Here is a 20,383-nt window from a genome sequence, read left to right as displayed (position 1 = left end):
GTAATAAAAATTTATTTCCAGCTTCATTTACTAATCATTGGAAAAAGGAGTGAATTGGATGACCTAAGCTTTTATAGATTTTTCCTCAAAAGTTTGAAAATGGAGGGAGGGGGCAAAAAGACTCACGGCAGCTGGTTGTATTGACTTTATGGAATCAAAACTGGCACTAGTGAAGGAGGAAATAGCTTAGAATTAAAAAAGAATATTCTTATTTAAGAGCATGTCAATAGCAATATTGGGAAGCGGGCTTTCAATTTGTGGTGGATGCTCTACCGTGCCACCCGCATGCCCCTTCCAGACTGCAGAACATATTTCTCCAGCTACCAGGAACGCTGCCTACACACAACCCTCAGCTGTCAGCCCTCTCTGGGAATTGCCCTTGGCTGAGGAGAGCTGTTTTGCTCAAGGTCACCCTTCCTTGCTGGGGTGAGACTGCATCCAGTGATTGGACCATGCCAAGGTATAAAGGCCCGGCCCCCTTGATCCAACTCTGAAGGCTTGTTCCAGCTCCAGAACTCCCCTTGGTTTTGGCTGAGTGTTTGTTGTGACTGCATCAAGGCCCAACTCCTCCCTCTGCCCAACAGTTTTCCTTCACTCCCCCACAGGTGTTAATCCCAAGAGAACTTCCCAGTGAACTTGTTGCACAAAGATCTCCTTCTGAAACTGCTGCCCAGGAATCTGACCTAGACCTAACTAACTCTGTTTTCTCCATGGTCAATCTGAACTATTCCCTTCAGCATTCATGTGTGAAAGCAAATGTAATAGTCTTCTTTGAAAGAATTTTCTTCTGATTTCCGTGTGGTCTCATCATCTATTAGCCATTTCTTGATGGTATTCTCTAAGAATTTATGAAAGACAGAAAGGATCTTAAGAGACTAATTCAGGAGAGGGATTTCAGTTAAGGGAAATGATGGAAGAGAATACATTTCCTGCACAGCTCTCAGTAGGCTTATGGTTCAGGTAAAACTTAGGAAGTGAATTGGTCATTCTGTTTTCAAAATAAGAAGGCTAAATTTTATGTGTATTTCTGCATCCAAATAATGCACAATAGGATCTACAAGGATTTACATAAATTAGGCAGGACATTTATAAGATTGATGACTTTTTCTCAGCAAATTGTTAATCTAAATTATCCATGCTGTAGGACTACATCTTGTGTCATCTCCCCTTTTTCCCACCCTGCCCCCCGGCCAAATCGGTGGGACAGTGTCTTCAGCAGCTGATCACAGATCTCCCCGTGTGATTCTGTCTCAGCATAAGCATTGTGCTAATAAGAAGAGAGAAGGAGGAAAACATCTGCATCCTTCAAAATAAGTAGATTCCGAAGATATGAGTATTATGTTCATTCTCCATGTAATGAAATCCTGTTCACCAGTCTGTTGTTGGAGGATTAGGGCCAAGCTGTATGTCTTACTCTCGTGTGGCTCTGACAGCAGTGGGGTTGATAAGAACCAGAAATTGCTGCTGTCCACTGAACATTTGTGTCGGGGGACCGTGCCTGCAAGCTGTCTTTGGATTGGTTGGTTGTAAACCCTGGGAGTGTGCACTATTGCTGTGATCTAATTCCTTCAGCTCCTTATGGTCCATTCTCTTTCTGAATAGACAATATATACTTATCATAGAAAGTTAAGTGAAAAAGAGTGATAAATATAGATTTATTAAGAGCACGGGCTTTGTACTCAGAGAGATTCCGGTTCCAGTGGCTCTGCCACTCACATGTGACCTTGGAAGAGTTTTCTTTTCTCCTATTTTTTTCCTCCCCAACTGGCCTTTAAAATACCACTATATGCAATGCCAAAAATTCAAACAGTACAAAAAAGTATACAAAAACCCGAAGTGTCCCTTCCATCTCAGTTCTCCTCTTCATTTCCTTTCTCTAGTGGCAACCGCTGAACGGTTTTTTGTGTGTCTTTTAAAAAAATTTTCTATGCTTGTAAGAACTGAGGTATGTGTAGGTATATCCTTGTTTCAAAACAGAATCTTACCATGCATATACAGTGTTCTGCACGTGCTTGTTTTCAACCTAAAAATGTAGCTTAGAGAATATTTCATTTCAGTACACAGAGATCTACTTTATTCTTTTTAGGGGCTGCATTGTATTCCATTAAGTAGGTGAGCCGTGATTGAATGGCTGTACTGTGGTACATCTCTAATCCTTATCAATGGGCACTGATGGTTTCTAATAGATTGCTGTTACAAATAGTACTGCAATAAACATCCTTATACATCCATCTTTGAGCACCTGTATGATCGGTTTTTTAAAGTGGAGACTCTGTATCAAAGTGTGTGAACATTTACATTTTTGATAGATGTTACAATATGGGGCAGATGACTCAATTTCTCTGAACCTCAGTTTTCTATTCTCTAAAATGGGAGTAGCAACAGTACCTATCTCATAGAGTTGTTGTGAGGATTAAATGAGAACTTACATGAATCATTTTGCCAGATAGAGCAAATGAAAATATAGGATGTCCAGTTAAATTTGAAATGCAGATAAACAATGATAATATTTTAGTATAACTATTTCCCAAGTATTACATGAGTCATGCTTATACTAAAAAATTATTTGTTCTTTATCTGAAATTCAAATTTAATTGGGAGTCATTTATTTTTATTTGGCAGCTCTATGCATTAAGGAGTCAGCTCAGTCCTGGATATGGTAAGCACTCGGTAAATGTTCGTTGCTAGAATTGTTATTAGACACTCAGGGAAATGCTATCACTCAACAAATGTTTTTGGAAATGATTCTACATTCATTAATTTATTTATCACTCAATCAACAGATATTTATTGAGTGCCTACTATGAACTAGGCATTATTCTGGGTCCTAAGGATACAATGGTGAATAAAACACAGTCTCTATGAGCAGATGAATACTTTGGTATGTTATAGATCTGACATGGGCTTTAGATGAAAGAAGAAACCCAGCTCAATATATGTGGATTAATTGGTTAACTAGGGCGGGTCAGTTATACTGACCTTCTTTCTTATCTTCTCTCTCTAGTACACCAACACGTCTTCTGTAGCTTTTGGGGAAATCCTCTTTTCAGGAATCTGTTGCTAATGGGCGATCAGGAGCGTTAGATTGTGGAAAGGATGGCAGTAGCTTGAGGAGACCATTGAAGATCTCCTCCTTCTGTCCCTTAAGCTTCAGCAATGGGCTTGGTATCTTGCTCAAGGTAAAGACTTGATTGATAGCCTCCGGAGCCAATAGTTCAGAGTCATGGAGCGTAGTTGGTGCCGTCTCAATCTCATTTTCTCGAGGAGGTTCTTAGCAAAGCCTAACAGCCTAACAGTATGGTGGACCTCATTAGAAAGAAGCAGGTTCAGACCATTTATCAACGATTATTAGACACAGTTGCTGTCTCTCATCACCTTTTCCCAGAACTCAGATTCTCTGATATTCTGAGAGTAGATATATAGCGAGTGTATTTTTAAAAATTCTTTCCTTAAAGTAATTCTAGTCAACATTGTGTGGCAATTAAATCCCATATGTTTTATGGTGCCTTGGGAATTTAAATTTTCTGAGTCCATTACTTGAATCTTGGCTTATTATTTAGCAGTTGGCTTGTGAGTTTACTAAAATAAAGGCTATCCTATTACTCCGTCTATTTTTGAAAAATGTGGTTCAAAGAAGCATTAACTAGATTATGTCCATCTCAAAACCTTAAATAATTATATGATGATATGAAAGTTGAAGCATATTTTAAAATCTTGAAATTTCTTGATTCAGTGCAATTACATGAAGAAACTTGCATTTGGAATATTTATATGCTACAATTCCTCCACGAGAGTGGAAGGGCTTTTCTTCGCAAAGGTAAAAGCAAAGTTTGAAGGTGCTGAGTCTGTGGAGCCAAGTGTCACCGTCCCAGCACACGAAGCCATCGTGTGTCCCCTTCGCAGAGCCGTGATGTGGCTTGCTTCACACACAAGCCCTGAGAACAGCTGCACCACACGTGGAGAGCCAGGAGCGTCTGTTTTCATTGTTTCACGATGATGACGAAATGCAATTACTCTACAAGCTAAAATCTTAGAAGAACTCTAGAAATATTTTAAAGATGAACTTTAAAGCAAACCTTCCTATCTTCCCCTCCAGTCCTGCTGGTCTGTCTTTGATGTTGTGTCGTCAATGGTAATGGTGGTGGGCAGGAAATAAAAATGGTAGGATTTAAAAGATAACCGATTTCAATTCATTTGCAGGTCTTTTTCAGTTTATACTTGTTCAGTAAGCTTGGGTACTTCTGTAGCTATGAGCCTTAGTGCTCATTGAAATATATCTCTGAGGTCCTAGTCAGTGCAGTTATAATTACCTACTATGATAGAATAGGAAACGACATTAAAAAAAAATCTCCTCTGATTGTATTATACACACTGATTGTTCTATAGATATATATTCAAAAGAGGGTTTAACCAAGGCATTACACACAGCCTATGGTTTACCAGTATCTCCAGATCCTTTTTCTTCAAATCTCTAGTTATATCTGTAGAGGGTTACTTTCTCCTCTCTAAAATAATCTATTTTATACTTCTTCCTTTTCCTCTTCATTCAGTTTCTGGTAACTTCTAGAAGTCATTAAGATGAGTTTCTCTCATAATCTTACTTTGTAAGGGTTGTGCTCTTTTCTTGCCAGGGTGCTGTCCTCCGATCTGACAGGTGTGTCTGTGAGATGGTTGTGTAGGTTGTTGGTGAGGTAGTTGAATAGGGCTAGAGTTGGGGTCAACATCCACGGAATACCGCTTGCCGTTTCTTGCCAGATTGCTAATTGGTTTTGGGTAATATTTCTTTTAAGGAAATGTCCCATGCTTGTACACCTTCACAACAATATTTTGCTTCAACCTCAGAAAAACTTTGTTAAACTGCATTATTGTGGTGAAGGTTCTGCATAGCTCATAGACCACAGAAGTGATATTGTGTCCCATGGAATTTGTATATGCATATACCAGAAAGTTGTTTTTTTTCTTTTTTCTTTTTGTTTTTGTGAGGAAGATTGGCCTTGAGCTAATGTCTATTGCCAATCTTCATCTTTTTGCTTAAGGAAGATTGTTACTGAGCTAACATCTATGTCAATCTTCCTCTCTTTTGCATGTGGGATGCCGCCACAGCATGGCTTGACAAGTGGAGTGTAGGTCTGTGCCCAGGATCTGAACTTGCAGACCCTGGGCTGCCACAGCAGGGCATGCAAACTTAATCACTACTCCACTGGGCTGGCCTTCAGAAAGTTTTTAAGATCTCGAATACTTTTAGTCCTAAGACTTTGGAAGCAAAGTATACGGAGTGCTCCTTTTTTAGAGGAGGACTTTCCATGGGGATAGATGGAGAGGGGGAGGTGAGCAAGGATGAGCAGATGTTGGAGGATGTCTTGAGTAACAAAGGGGCCTTTTGAGAAGAGGAGCTCATAGAAAAACAAATCAGAGAGAATTTAAGTAAGAAAAATCATGGAATACTACTCAGCCATAAGAAATGATAAAATCCGGCCATTTGTGACAACATGGATGGACCTTGAGGGTATTATACTGAGTGAAATAAGTCAGAGGGAGAAAGTCAGATACCATATGATCTCACTCATAAGTAGAAGATAAAAACAATGACAAACAAACACATAGCATTGGAGATTGGATTGGTGGTTACCATAGAGGAAGGTAGGGGAGGAGGGCAAAAGGGGTGATTAGGGTCACATGTGAGGGGATGGAGTATAATTAGTTTTTGGGTGGTGAACATGATGTAATCTACACAGAATTTGATATATATTATGATGTACATCCGAAAGCTATATACTGTTATAATCCAATGTTACTGCAATTAAAAAAATAAATTAATTAATTAAAAAATAAATAAATAAAAGAAAACTCAGGTTTTGGTTTGTTCTCCCACGTAGTGGCTGTTGCTTCTTACCTGTGCAGACTGAACTATCAAATTTGCCTTTTGAAATGTGTAAGAGATCCTCTAGGGTTCCCTTTTTGCTTTGGTTGATTTTCCATTTGGGTGGAAGAAGTAGTGTAGGGTCCTTCCTAGAGCTTCTGGTGTGTAGGAAGGAGGAATAAGAGTTTGGAAATGAAACTTAATATCATCTCAGCTTCTTCCTAAAGAAGATGCACTTTCAGTGAAGACTTCAGGGCAATTTAGTATCAGTGCAGTTTCCAGAAATAAAGATACGGTCTCCATCTCAGTCCATTCACATCAACTTTTATCTGAGATACTGTCCCCAAGAAATATTGCTAATGCTCCAAAGGAGGTATCTCCAGGAGAGGTAAACGAACACACAATCCTTACCTGTAAAAATAAATAAAATGAGATTTAGAAGCCTCCCTAGGTTCTCCTGTTGTCATTGAACTAGATAAAATGCAGAAAAGTATGGCATTGGAAAAATGATTGAATTCTGGCTAGAGATGAAAATACTGCAATTGAAAACTTTCCAGAACAACATGTACTTGGACCCATATTAAAGAAAAATCTTTGAATGTTTAAGCCAGATGACCCAGCAGCATTGATAGTGTGAGGCATATTTCACAGTTCTATAAATATTTAAAACTATTTTCCAGCCTATAAAACAAGTAAATTAGGTTGTTTTTAAAAAACTGCACAATGAAATTAACCTGCCCACCTTGACTTGTGGGGGAACCTGCCCTACTCATCCCAGCCTTCTCTCCTACAAGGGAATTGCTGAGAAGGAAGTGCGAGGAAGGCTTCCAACTTGGAAAACAAAACTGGTTTATATCTCATTTCTAAATTTCAGAAGGGATGATTAGCATCACAGTATTAGCATCCCAGGCCACAGGTGGTCTGTTCCCAGATGGCCTGTCTGCCTAACTCGTCATGAGGGGACTGATCAACTAGACCCAATAACTTTTCATCACAAACCCCTGTGATCTTGGTGAAGGGCAGACTTGGGCTCCATTATATACATGAGCCGGGAAGAAAGCAGTGCAGCAGCAGCTTGGCTGTTTTGTTCTCAACTCTGAGCTTTTGGTCCTAGCCATTAGAATGCCATCAAGCCCGTCCTTCAGCCACCGTGCTTATGGCTGATTTGTAGGTGGTCTTTCTCATTCAGTCTTCCAAGACTTCTTTTATCACCCATTGTTGTGCTTGTCCTTTCCAAAATTTTTATTCTTTTCATCTTACTTGCACTTTAGCTACTGTCCTGGACCACTCTCCTTGCTTCTGTCTCCTCTTTCACTTCTTGCCTCCAGTTAAACAGACTTCTGAGATAATGGCAGTGATGTTTCTATATCTATTAATACAGAGTTTGATAAGGATGTCAGTAATTGAATTTATTTTAACCTCCCCTTTTTTAATGTTCTGGCCAAGGAAATGTAAGCAAGAGTTAATACCTGCTTTATAAAGCTGACACCATGGGGTGGTGGAGAGAACACACAGCCAAGAGTTAGGCATCTTGAGTTTCGCCATGCAGATATTACTAACTCACTGGGTATCCTTGGGCAAATCACTTGACCTCTCGGGGCCTTAGTTCCTATATCATGCAGATAGAAGACTGTTGTGTAAGGTCTTTTGAGTTTAGCATTCTAGAAAAGTCTTATCTGCTTCTGTTATATGATTCTCTGTTATGAATACATTCCCTTGATTCTTTTCTGTTCCTGAAAAAAATTAATTTTGTTTTTGTTCTTAGACTGCAGAATGAAAAATGGATGAATGTCAAAGTGGGAGACATCATTAAATTAGAAAATAACCAATTTGTTGCTGTGAGTATTTAGTTTTGTTTAAAGAATTTACCTCAGATTAAAATAGTATATGTACTGAAGTATTTACATTTATAAATTTAGTAAATCCATTACTAATTCAGAGTAATTAACGAAGGAACACCAGGATGTATTAGTAAAAAGTCTCCATTATAAAATGTTTTAGAAGACGTATTGATTAATTACTTTCAATCACATAGTAACTCAGACAAGGATGACTGATTATCACGTGTCCATCTGCTTCATGATCTTTTAAATTAGTACATACAAAAGATTTTAAATCAGGCTGTAAATCGTTTCATATAATTAAGAGCTTTTAAAATGCTTCCGAGTACTTTAAAAAAAGTTTGTTCTCACCTATTTTGAATACTATTCTTCAAGAATAGGATTAGTCTATTTGAAGAAAAGATAAACTATAGGAAGAGAAAATGTATGCTTTTTTTCCAAATAATAGTGATCAGAAAACGTCTATGGATTGTTCCGAATTAATAAAATGCCATTTATGAAGTTTTTCTTAGTGTATCTAATGCACTATAGTTTATATTCTCAAACTGACTATGTTACAATTTTCTTAATAAAATACAAGGGGTCAGTTCAATAACTAAATTATATGTGATTAACTATAGTTCATATTAAATGAAGGGCAAATAAAAGCTATATATTAGATTACTTATGAAAATTTGTGAGTGCAATTTTTATATATTGAGTTGTGTTCTTCATTAAGTGAGACATTTTCCCACAGGAAAAAAATGTGGCTCCAAGATTTATTTAAAAAAACAACTCAGGGGCTGGCCCAGTGGCGTAGCGGTTAAGTTTGCCTGCTCTACTTTGGTGGCCTGGGGTTCACTGGTCTGGATCCCAGGTGTGGACCTACATGCCACTCAACAAGCCTTGATGTGGCAGGCGTCCCACATATAAAGTACAGGAAGATGGGCACAGATGTTAACTCAGCGCTAATCTCCTCCCCACTCCCCCCAAAAAAACTCCAACTCAGTTGAGACTCCTAAATATTCGCTTTCAGAAACAGTCTTCTTTCATTAACGCGCAGTGTGTGTATACTGATGCTCTCTCTTGAAGAACCTATGCTAAGGGGACTACTCAGAGGACAGGCCATTCACAAAGAGTTCACACTTTAAATAGAGAAGTGTTTATTTCTCTGACAACCTCAATTCTTTGGAAAATAGCTGAGAACCAAAAATAAAATTGTCACAGAAACCAAAACAGTGGTCTCAAAGTCTGCACTCTATGACCTGGGCTCCTTATATGTAAGAAAGTCGGCCAGGTTCTTACAATCTATCTATCTATCTATCTATCTATCTATCTATCTATCTATCTAATTTATTTTTGGTGAGGAAGATTGGCCCTGAGCTAACATCTGTTGCCAATCTCCCTCTTTTTGCTTGAGGAAGACTGTTGCTGAGCTAACATCTGTGCCAGTCTGCCTCTATTTTGTACGTGGGATGCCGCCACAGCATGTCTTGATGAGTGGTGTGTAGGTCCATGCCTGGGATCTGAACCCATGAACCCTGGGCTGCCGAAATGGAGTGTGCGAACTTAACCACTACGCCACGGGGCCGGCCCCACAATCTGTTTATTTTATATTAGACACAATTTAAATTAGCTTGTCCAGCTTCTTTTCCAGCTCATTAAAGATTAGGAGCACTAGGGGGTGGCATCTGTTAGAAGAACATACTCTGTAGGGAAGATGGAGGCAGAGAGAGTGAGGACACTGGATGGGGAATTGGGGGAGACTGAGTCTTCAATCTCTTCCCTCAGTGATAGCATATTAGCTTCTCTTCCTTTGGTTTCTTCATGTGTCAAATCAGGGTGCTAGACCACTATGCGATCTCAAAGATCCCTTCCAGCCCTTACATTCTGCGATTCTCTGTCTGAACTGAGACTAGACTACAAGATTCTTGAAGGCAAAGAGCATATCAGTTTACCTCGTCTTTAACACATAGTGCCATGTTGGATCGTAGGGGCCATACAGTAAATGTTGGCTGGATGAATAAATGTCATTCTTTTGTGAGAAAGAAGACAGAAAAAAAAAAGGAAAGTGGATATAAATTTCCAAAATTCAGCTGTTCTGGATCAATGGGATACTAATAAACATCTATATGCCCTAATTAAGAAAAGATCACATATATCCAGGATTCTTTGCTTAAGAAGAAAGAACTCCATGGAACTCATTGTAGTTCTACTTTCAATGAAAATGATTACAGTGAAAGAGATTTGGTGCTTCTAAGTGGATAACCTTAACTTTTTTTAAAAACTGGTATATGTGGAATTCTAAGATGTGTACATTCAAAAGTTTTTTTGGCAACTACTTTATGCCAGGCGTGGTGCTAGATTGTAGTGGAATTAAAGTATGCTGTACATTTAACTATTATTCTATTTGGAATTGAGTATTTCAGGGGCAATGCCAGGTACTTTTCAACTTCAGGTAGTCAGTAAAGACAGTGCATTTTGAGAGTCCCCTGGATATGCTCTAACAAGGGTAACTATTAGCTTGAACTCACTTGTTTACTAACACTATATTATAGTATGTTCATTTATCACATTCTTTGGGGTGAGTCCCAGAAAGGCAAGAGTCAAATTTATGTCTCAAATCTCCTAACCTCATTGTACCTCAAGACCAGCATATTTATGCTCCAACTTGCCCACTAGCCTTGATGTTCTAATCTGTACTTCCCTTGGTCTTCATTTTTAATTTAGTTATATTTGCCATGTTATAGTATACATGCTAGCATGCTATTGCAAAACCTTCTGCGGAATAAGGCATGAAAGGCAAGTGTAAGTGCAAGCATCAGGTGAAAAGAGACCAGTGTCATGGGTGCACTGGTAGCATTGTTGGAAGTGAATCATGCATTTAGACAAGTTCCCATGAAGTCAGTGATCCACATGTCCCAGCACTGTCCAATGGAGCTTTCTGCAGTGAAGGAAATCTTCTATAGTTGTGCTGTCCAGTGTGATAGCCAGTAGCCCCCTGTGGACACTGAGCACTTGAAATGTGGCTAAGGCAACTGAGGAAGCTGAATTTTAAATTTTATTTAATTTTAGTTAATTTAGATTTAAATAGCTATGTGTGACCTGAGGCTACCTTATTGGACAGTACAGATGTGGCCTTTTTATTGTGGCTACGTGATGGGGTGGGAATGCTCATTCTCCACTCTTCCCTAGATCCTGTTCTTTGCATTCTCACTTGGAGGGACAGCCCCAAAATAACACTCTCAGCATCTTGCCCTGCTTTGCTCATTCCCCTCTCTCAGAAGTGACTTCTCTGATTGCCAAGTTTGGAGACAGGGAGTTGTGTGCATGACCCAGCACCTCCTTCCTTCCCCTTCTCTTTGGGCTCTGCGTGTGTGCAGACAGTGCATTCTGCCCTGTTCCTTCTCACTGCCCGTTTGACAGGAGCCACTCCCCGTGGTTGGGGCTGGGGGCGGGTCCAGGTAGTTTAGAGCATCCAGTGTCTATGACTAGATGAGTCTAATGGGAATGAAGTATTAGCAAGCCCACTCAGCCCACAGACCTAAAGCCTGATCTCCAACAGCTTTATCAATAACAAAGATGATGTTTTTATCTCCATTGATGTCTGACTCCTACAATGATAGCTCTGTGGGTTTAATCTCCGGATGAGTGAGGAAGGGAGTTCTCCAGATGCCAAAACTCTGCCGTGCCTCTTGATCAGGTCACTTTGTTCGAAGTTTTTCCATGTCTAGCAACTCAGCACCTACAAAACTATTTGCAAGGACAAACAAGTGCTTTTATGGGGGAACTGCTGTAATTGCTGGCAGTACTGATGTGCCTCCCCGCTCCTCGGCATCAGCTGGCAGAGGCTGTGAGAGGGCTTGTATCTGGGGAGCAACATTCACAGGTCTCTGAAGAGACTCACTTCGCAGCTATTGCATCGAGATAGATCTTGGGACACCACGTCACGAAGATCGTGATGATAACAGCTAGCATTTATTGATACAGCTCAGGCCATGCACTGGACAATATTACAGACTCTTTATATGACAACTCATTTAATGTGCACATTAGCCCAATGAGGGCAGGTTACGTACTATTATTATTGTTCCTATTTTACAGATAAGAAAGCAGTGGCACAATGCCATCGAATAGCTTGTCAACACAAGAGCCAAGAGTTAAACCCAGGCCCTGTGGGTTTTGATCTTATTCCTAACCACTAACCATTACCATATGCTACTCCTGACTCTATTAGAACAGTCGCCCTAATTGCCTTGAGCCTGGGCTTCCACATTAGGGCCTCCAGACTTGGATGCTGGAATTGCAGTGATCACAGAATGTTGCACCCAATGCCAATGCATGACCTTTAGCTGTCCAAAATTAAAACATTTAATTTGATTTATGTCACCTTATCAGTGCATTATAAGCAAGGAAGGGAGCTTGCCTGGAATGGCTAATTAGCTTGCATGTTTAGAAGTTACCTTTGTTTTCCAGATAAGGAACCCCTACTGCCCTTAAATTCTCTTTTAATTCTAAAACACATTTGGGCTGAATTTCCAGAGCTCCTAGTTTATTTTAGGCCCAGGAATAAAAGTACAGAGTATAACTCAATTATCGCAATGAAATTGACTTGCCTTAGAAGAATCAAGTAAACTGTGTGAGAAAAACATACTGTAGAGGTCTTGATTTCGCCAGAACTCGGACCCTGGGAGCCAGGCAGACCTTCCCCCGCTCCTTGACAGCATGCTCTTGTTTTGTTTTGCTTTTTTTATCTGGTGGTAGAAATAAACCCCTTATTGGACATGAGCATATTTGAACACTACATGAATTTAATTGTTTAGCTTATCTAAAAATGCATCCTCTGATCGCCTCCACAAAAGGGCGTTCAAGTTTTAGGTGTTTACAATAGTAAAATTTTTGTTTTAAAACAAAGGAATTCTTCTGTTCCAGGAATTGAAACTTTCACCTTTAGAAAAGAAAGGGCAAGAAAGATTAATTTGACCTAAACTCCAGTCCTGCCCAAGGGTGGGCTTGCCTCTCTCTTGACCCATCATGAGTGCTTATCATCTTGTCCTTTTCAGCACCCTTCTTGGACATCCTTCAAGAGAGGCCATTTTGTGGTCTAATTGCCCTCTTTGTTGTTTTAAGTTTTATAGCTTCAAATCATAGTTACGTGTTTCACTCTAATTTCTGCAAATAAACTCTCCTCTGCCCATTTTTTAAATATGTGAGACAGTAGAAAGTTCGGAACTTCCAGAGAAAGACTTTTTTAAACTTTAAAATTTACATCTAATGATTCTTTTAAATTTTAAAGATTTGTCTGAGCTGTATTGAAGAAGAAGCTTCTTGCTAAATAGCAAAGGTGCAATACACTATTTTCTATGTTAAAAAAAAGCAAATAGTCATGTTCTGGTTATAAGCAATTACTCATTTGTGGGGGTGAAATATATGGGCAAGGATTCTTTTTCAACCAAAGAAAGGGCCTATCCATAAGTAAATGCCGTGATGTCCATTATTATTCTCCTCCTCTCCTTCTCTTCTTTCTCATCATCTTTTTCTTATTCTTCTCAACTCACTTTAATTATAAAAAACAAAAACAATAATATATCTAGTTCATGTTAATGTTCAACATGCATTTACTGGATCTGAAATTTAAATTTTAAATAAAAATATTACCTGTAATCTTATACATTTTCATTTTTATGACTTCATTCTGACTTTTGTCCTTATCAAGATATTTTCCCTTAAGTATACTCATACTGCATAAGCCATTTTGGATTTTTATTTTGGGACTACAAAAAAAAAGAAAAGACATTATTGTAGATTATAAAGAAGATAAAGAAGAACTCTGTGTGTGAGAATGGCTTAAAAAAAATAAAAGGAGATCTGAATACAATGTTCCAGTTAATTCTGCAAATTTATCTTTCCATCAGGTTAGGGAGCTGCTGTCCCAATATTTTTTTACCATTGTAGTTTTGGTTTTTGGACACCAATAAGGCAAAATAAAATAAAGCAAAATGCTTTCCATTTTTCACAGTTGTATTCCAGTGATTTTGTAGCCAACCAGAGGGAAGAGTATACATTTTGGGATGGGAGTTCTGAATTCTAGTTCCAGCGCTGCCATTTAAGCTCTGTGTGGCCATGAGTACGCCGTTCAATCTCTTGGAGCCTTGGGTTCCTCAGTTAGGTGTGATAGAGTTCTCATCGAGACTTTGTAAAGGCTATGGGCTTTACTTGAGTTAATTTAGCTCATCTAGTGCTTGTGGGACCAGAGACGACCTTCCCAGGTTTCTTATCCGTATAATGGGAACGAAATTACCCCCTCATAGGCTTGTTGAGAGAATAAGGAGACACAATTATGTTAGAGCATTTTGTAAACCCTTAAAGAATTCTATAGCTTTTAGGTGTGATCATCACTTGAGGTTTTGCTTCATTTATTCTTTAATTCAACAAAGACTGATTATACCTGATAAACCTATGAGGACAATGTCATTGGCTCTGAGTACACAAAGATGTTCAGTGGATTCTTTTCGAGTTTCTTCTGACTGGAATATTTATTTCAGGTTTTCATGAGGCAGCTACTTGGGCTTTTTGTTGCCTGTGGAGGGTGGGGGAAGGGGCGTTTTGTTGGAAAACAGTACTTCATTCTTAGGAGACATGATTGAGCCTCCCCTGGCAGGGCGCGGGGAAGGCACGGATAATTGAGAGAAGAAAGTACAAATGAGAGTCTGAGGCTGGTTCTGGTTGGGATTACCTACTGTTTGCTTGTGAGTTCCAAGAATATGCTTTCCCTTCCCTGTTCTTTAGTCCTGCTAGTGACTCTGCCTGGGGGAACCTGCTTTCCATTCCATCCAGAGTCTTCCATGAGGCCCTTCCTCAATTACCAACCTGGTGTGCTCTCTTTCTCATTTGCACTCCTCTCCTGGCACTTAGTTAAGTAGACCCTTAGAACGCTTATCATATTCTGCTTTTACTAAACTGTAAAATCGTTTAAGGAAAGAGGTTTTTACTTGCTTTAGTACTCCCAGCTGTGTATGCTTTAGATTGCTTGGATTCATATCCTCGTGCCCCACTTACTATGTGGCCTCAACAAATTACTGAACCTCTCTGGGCCTCACTTTGCTCATCTGTAAAGTGGAGATAACAGCAGGACCTACACTGAGGGTTTCTGTGAGAGTTACATAAAATATTGCATGTGAAGCTCTTCAGAGCGTGCAGACACATAGTAAGCCCTCACTAAATATGGGCTATTGGTATTATAAACACCTACAACTCAAACACAAGTTTCTGGATTGACTAGGAATTGGGTCCCCTGAGAGATACGGAAAGGATCAGCTTGAGGAGGTCTGATCTGAGACTCACAGAGTCATGGGGCTACTGGGCTTTTAAGACCACCTATACGTTGCTCCATTCCCGGTTCTGAACCAAATGGTGACCAGGGACTCACAGGGCCATTACTGCAGCTCTCTTGCCCTTCCTTTTCAGAATGATTACTGAGTGCACTTGGAATGGCAGGACTGCCTGATGATGAGTGGGCTGACCACTTATTCTGCCAGATGCTTCTGCTGGTCCTGCCCCTTCATACTTCCTCCTCGGCTATCATGAATTGAAAACCTCGAAGGGAGAAGTTAGCAAAGGGGGTACCCCAAGGCTCCGCAGTGGGGCAGGGAGAACAGAGGATGAGTGACGCGGCGGCAGGACTGAGATCAGGGAGTGGGAAAGAGGAGGAGGGTTCAGAGGACATCAAAGAGAAAGGTGACAATGGAGGGGACAGAAAGAGGCAGGGGAGGTAGAAGGTAGGAAGGTAGAAGTCCCAGGTTCCCAGGGGTAGAGCAAGCAGGAGGAGTTAGCCAGGAACCTGTGGGCTTTACAGTTCCATTTCTGCCTCTAGGACGTTGAGCCACTGCTCAGAATAGAATCCAGCCACCCGGTGGTGGTGCCTCCGTCACATGTTCTGAGCCACCTGTGCACAATGAATCCTCCTCTCGTCTACCCAAAATATAAGTGTTAAGGCAGCTGGGCTCAATATTAAACGGTAATGTTGGATCCTTCTTACTGTGCAGAGTTTAGAAGAAAAGCAACCCGGGGTACAAATAGGTGTCTTTCTCTATACTGCATAACTGCTTTCAATTGCAGATGATAGGAATGACAGAATTCTGGGTTTTGTTTAAAATGATCCTTTTAAGCTCAGGGGAGGAGCCGTATAGACCCAAAGAGCGTGAAGCTCTGTTGCTATCATATTCATTGAAACCTAAATGTGACAAATAAGACCAAGGGGAATTTTCAAGAACATTCTTTTTCCTTTTAAAATCAAGATGGGTAACGTTTGGCACAAGAGTGGCATACGCTTTTCACCCGTTCTCTCTATAGTGGGTGTGCTCTGGTTCCCTTGTGGCAAGTCAGAAAAAAATTCTGCCATGACAGCCTGGTGTGACTCTTTCATCCAGAGAAGCGGAAGGGCATTGATGATGCAAACCCATTTATTCCTTTTGGGGCTTGTCACTGGGGTTTTTTTCAGCTATGTTTTATCACAATTTAGACAAAACTACACACACACACAGACACACACACAGAGCGCCTATTTTTGAGTTGGAAATTTAAAGCTTGAGACAATGAAACGAGTGGATTGATTCTAAATTTGACCTCCAGGACTTGAGGATGAGGAGACTCTAAAATTTTAAAAAACAAAAGTAAGATAGTTTCACAGATTTGGAATGCCAATCATACATTCAGACAGAGCTACAAAATTGTTAGGTTGCTGTGTCGAAATTAATTGCTAAAATTTTAGTCAATTCTTTTTAGACATTCAAATCCTTCAGAATTTCATAAAACCCTCTACTTGAAAATAAATTTTGAAATTTGAAATAAAATAAACAGTTTCCCAATATAGAAAGCTACCAGCCTTCTAAAACTGAGTTGTGATAGGGCATTTCCAAAGCTCAAATGACAGCCACATAGGATGACTTATCTCTGTGAAGGGCCGCCTCCTGGCTTTCTCAGTGTTCCCCACTGTCTTTTACCCTGTGTTCTCTTCCATGTCATCCTCTTGCTTGGCACTCCTCTTTATTTCTCTTCCCCCATCCTTACACCCCACCATCTTTTTTATTTGGTTTTTCTTTTAATCTTTCTCTCTCTTTCAAATTTCCTTGCCTCTCTGATTTTTTTATATGGTTTTCCATTTCCTCTTACTTCACTTTGGTCTTTCCTCATCTCTTTTGCCTGCCCCCTGCTGTGAACTGATCATACTAGGGAATCAAAGGATGTGCATATAAATATTTCCAGTTGTCTTACTTATTGGGGAAAGTTTATATTTTCCATGAGTAATTATCAAAGCAAGAAAATAAAATTTTATGTATTTTTCGCCAAAAAAGTACATAAAGTGGCTATTAATTTGGATGCTATCCCCTGCCCTTGCTTATGTTCTGAAGGCCAGGGGCCTGCAAAACAGGAACCAGGAAGTGGAGGAGGGGTTTGATTCAGGGCGTGTGGCAGAGGGGGCACCAGGATTTCACCCCCCTCACTCTTTTCTAAGGCTCTCCTGGCTGATTAGTAGTGGAAGAGTGATACAGCATAGGTTTTCCACCGGTCTTCCCTTCTCAATTATTCTTTATCACAATTTTTTTAAATAGGCTGACCTGCTTCTCCTATCAAGTAGTGAGCCACATGGTCTCTGTTACATTGAAACTGCTGAACTTGATGGGTAAGTTATTAAAGTTAGAATAATTCAGTAGACTGGTTTTTAATTTAATTAAGAGCAATATCTTTAGAAACAGGACTTAAACCTTATTCTTCATTTTATTTTCTTGGAAGAAATAGGAGTCTAATTTGCAGAGTCTATTCGTTAAATGCTTTGCAGATCTTTTGGAAACTCTGTCTTTTTTTGTGAATTTATTTTCTTTCAGATATGAGCTAAACATGTATATGTGAATAAATTTTACACAAGACTCTTCACTGAGATTCCTTAGAAAGGCCTTTTTAAAAAAATTTAAGTGATTCTCTAAGGAAAATGAGAGAAGTATTGATCAAGAGTCCCTGAGGAAAGAAGCACTGTTGTTACTTAGAAGGCGATCTTTTGGAACTGGGTGAAATGAAGTCGTAGAAAGAGAAGAGAGAAATGGAGTTTTGACATTGATGTTAATTGAGAATTTAGGTATAGACCAAATAGCAGTTCTGTTTCAGGGGATTCAATTTGCCTGTCTGGCATAAAAACATTTATTGAATGCTTACGTTTTAAAGATACTGTATATATTCTTTAGATGGATTTTATCATTTAATCCTGGCATAAGTACTATATAAGCCCCATTGTACAGATGAGAAAACCAAGGCTTAGAGAGATTAACTAATTTGTCCCATACTTCTAAAGAGTGAGCCCAGGGCTCAAACCTGGCAGTCTGACAAAAGAGCCTATGGTTTTAACCGCTTCTTCCCAAATCCTTGTCATATTGGGCTATTGAAATAGAGTTTGGCCTGTGTGATCCTACCTCTGGTTTGGGCAGAAGCTAAAATAGTGCTGATAGGGAAACTTACAGCACGAAATACATACACTTGAAAAGAAAAAAGTCTCAAATCAATAATCTAATCTCTCATCTCAAGAACCTAGAAAATAGTAAATTAGATGCAAAGCAAGCTGAAGGAAAGAAATAAAGACAAAAGCAGAAATCAGTGAACTTGAAAACGGAGAAACAATGGAGAAAATCAATGAAACAAAGAGCTGACTCTTTGTAAACATCATTAAAATCGACAAACTTTTAGGAAGGCTGAAAAAGGAAAAAAGAGAGATGATGCAAATTAACAATGTCATGAATGAACTAGGAGATATTGCAACAGATCCTGAAGACATCACAAGAGTAAGGAAGTACTACAAACAGCTCTATATACATAAATTTAACAACTTAGATGAAATGGACCACTTTGTCCAAAAACAATCACAGCTCACTCAATATGAAATGGAGAATTTGAATAGCCCTATAACTATTAAGAAAATTGAATTCAAATGTAAGACCTAAAACCATAAAACTTTTGAGAAAAAGCATAGGAGAAAATCTTTGAGATCCAGGGCTAGTCTAAGAGTTCTTAGACTTGACACAAAAAGCATAATCTTTAAAAGGAAAATTTGAAAAACTGGACTTCATCAAATTAAAAATTTTTGCTGTGCAAAAGGCCCTGCTAAGAGGATGACAAAATAAGCTACAGATTAAGAGAAAACATTTTCAGACCGTCTGTCTGACATAGGACTTGTATCTTGAATAAATGAAAAATGCTCAAAACTCAACAGTAAAAAACCAAACAATCTACTTAGAAAATTGGCAAATGACATGAAGGGACATTTCACCAAAGATGACATATGGATGGCAAGTAAGCACATGAAAAGATGTTCAACATTATTAGCCATTAGGGAAATTAAAATTGAAACCACAATGAGATATCACTACACACCTATTGGAGTGGCTAAAATGAAAAATAGTGACAATTCCAAATGCTGACAAGGATGTAGAGAAACAGGATCACTCACACATTGCTGACGGCAATGTAAAATGCTACAATCACTCTAGAAAACAGTTTGACAGTTTCTTAAAAACCTAAACATGTGATTACCATACAAGCCAGCAATTTCACTCCTAGGCATTTATCCCAGAGAAATGAAGACTTATGTTAACACAAAAACGTGTACGCAAATGTTTATGGCAGCTTTATTTGAAACATCCCCAAACTAGAAACAACTTATATGTCCTTCAGCAGGTGAGTGGTTGAACAAATTGTGGTACATCCATATCATGGAATATTACTGAACAATAAAAAGGAATGAACTATTGATATATGCAACAACCTGGATGAATCTTCAGAGAATTATGTTGAGTAAAGAAAGCCAATCCCAAAAGGTCACATTCTGTATGATTCCACTTCTATAACATTCTTAAAAGGGCAAAATAATAGAAATGGACAACAGATTAATGGTTGCCAGGAGTTAAGGATGGGTTGGAGGAGGCAGGGAAGTGGGTGTGTCTACAAAGGGCAACCCGAGGAATCCGTGTGGTGATGGAATGTTCTGTATCTTGACTGTGTCAATGTCAGTATCCTGGTTGTGATACTGTGATATGGTTTTGCAAGATGTTACCATTAGGGGAAATCAGGTAAAGGGTACAGAGGATCTTTCTGTATTATTTCTTATGCTGAAAATAATTTTGAATTTTATCAAGATACTGAGGCAGATAAAGAAGAGTATGATAGGACGTTGAAGGTATTAATCAGGTAAAACTCATTTATGGGAATTTTAGATTAAATGCCCTCTCAAGTACCTGCTTCTTGGTTCTCTAAATTCAACTATTTCATGGCTTGGCATGTACTTCCAAATGGTGATACTTGCTTTTTTAGCAAGTTTCCCTCAAGAGGACAATAATCCTTGAGGGGCAGCATTGAGTATCACGAGTGACTATGGTATGTATTCAGTCAATATTTGTTGACTGAATGAATGCATCACTAAACATTTCCATAAAAGATAGAACTCTGACAGATGATGTTAAGCTACAGTAGAAGAGAATTAGGTTGAACTCAGTGAGAAAACTGACACGGCAAGCTTTTATACACAAGACATGAGTAATGGTCATAGATCTTCACTGCCGGTCATTTCATGAATACCAGACAGCCAACTGTCCAGTGTATGTGTGATCCTGCCTAGAGGAAGATGACCAGCTCACTATGACCCACTGAGTTCCTGTCTGGT

General features: G+C 39.2%; 1 protein-coding gene across 6 annotated transcripts in view; it reads left to right on the top strand.

Moving 5' to 3' along the window:
- ATP8B4 (ATPase phospholipid transporting 8B4 (putative)) overlaps positions 1 to 20,383 on the top strand; it is a 217,090-nt gene that overhangs the window by 90,510 nt on the left and 106,197 nt on the right. For all 6 annotated transcript variants that reach the window (XR_006887667.1, XM_046655054.1, XM_046655056.1 and 3 more), the window contains exons 8-9: positions 7,626 to 7,698; positions 17,292 to 17,362. Coding sequence is in view for 5 of the 6 variants with exons in the window: in XM_046655054.1 (XP_046511010.1) it covers positions 7,626 to 7,698; positions 17,292 to 17,362 (144 nt within the window). In the remaining variant the exon portion in view is untranslated. The remainder of the gene's footprint in view (positions 1 to 7,625; positions 7,699 to 17,291; positions 17,363 to 20,383) is intronic.

The sequence above is a fragment of the Equus quagga genome, chromosome 2 (genome assembly GCF_021613505.1).
Source record: "Equus quagga isolate Etosha38 chromosome 2, UCLA_HA_Equagga_1.0, whole genome shotgun sequence".
Lineage (NCBI taxonomy): Eukaryota > Metazoa > Chordata > Mammalia > Perissodactyla > Equidae > Equus > Equus quagga.
This window is presented reverse-complemented; position numbering and strand designations above follow the sequence as displayed.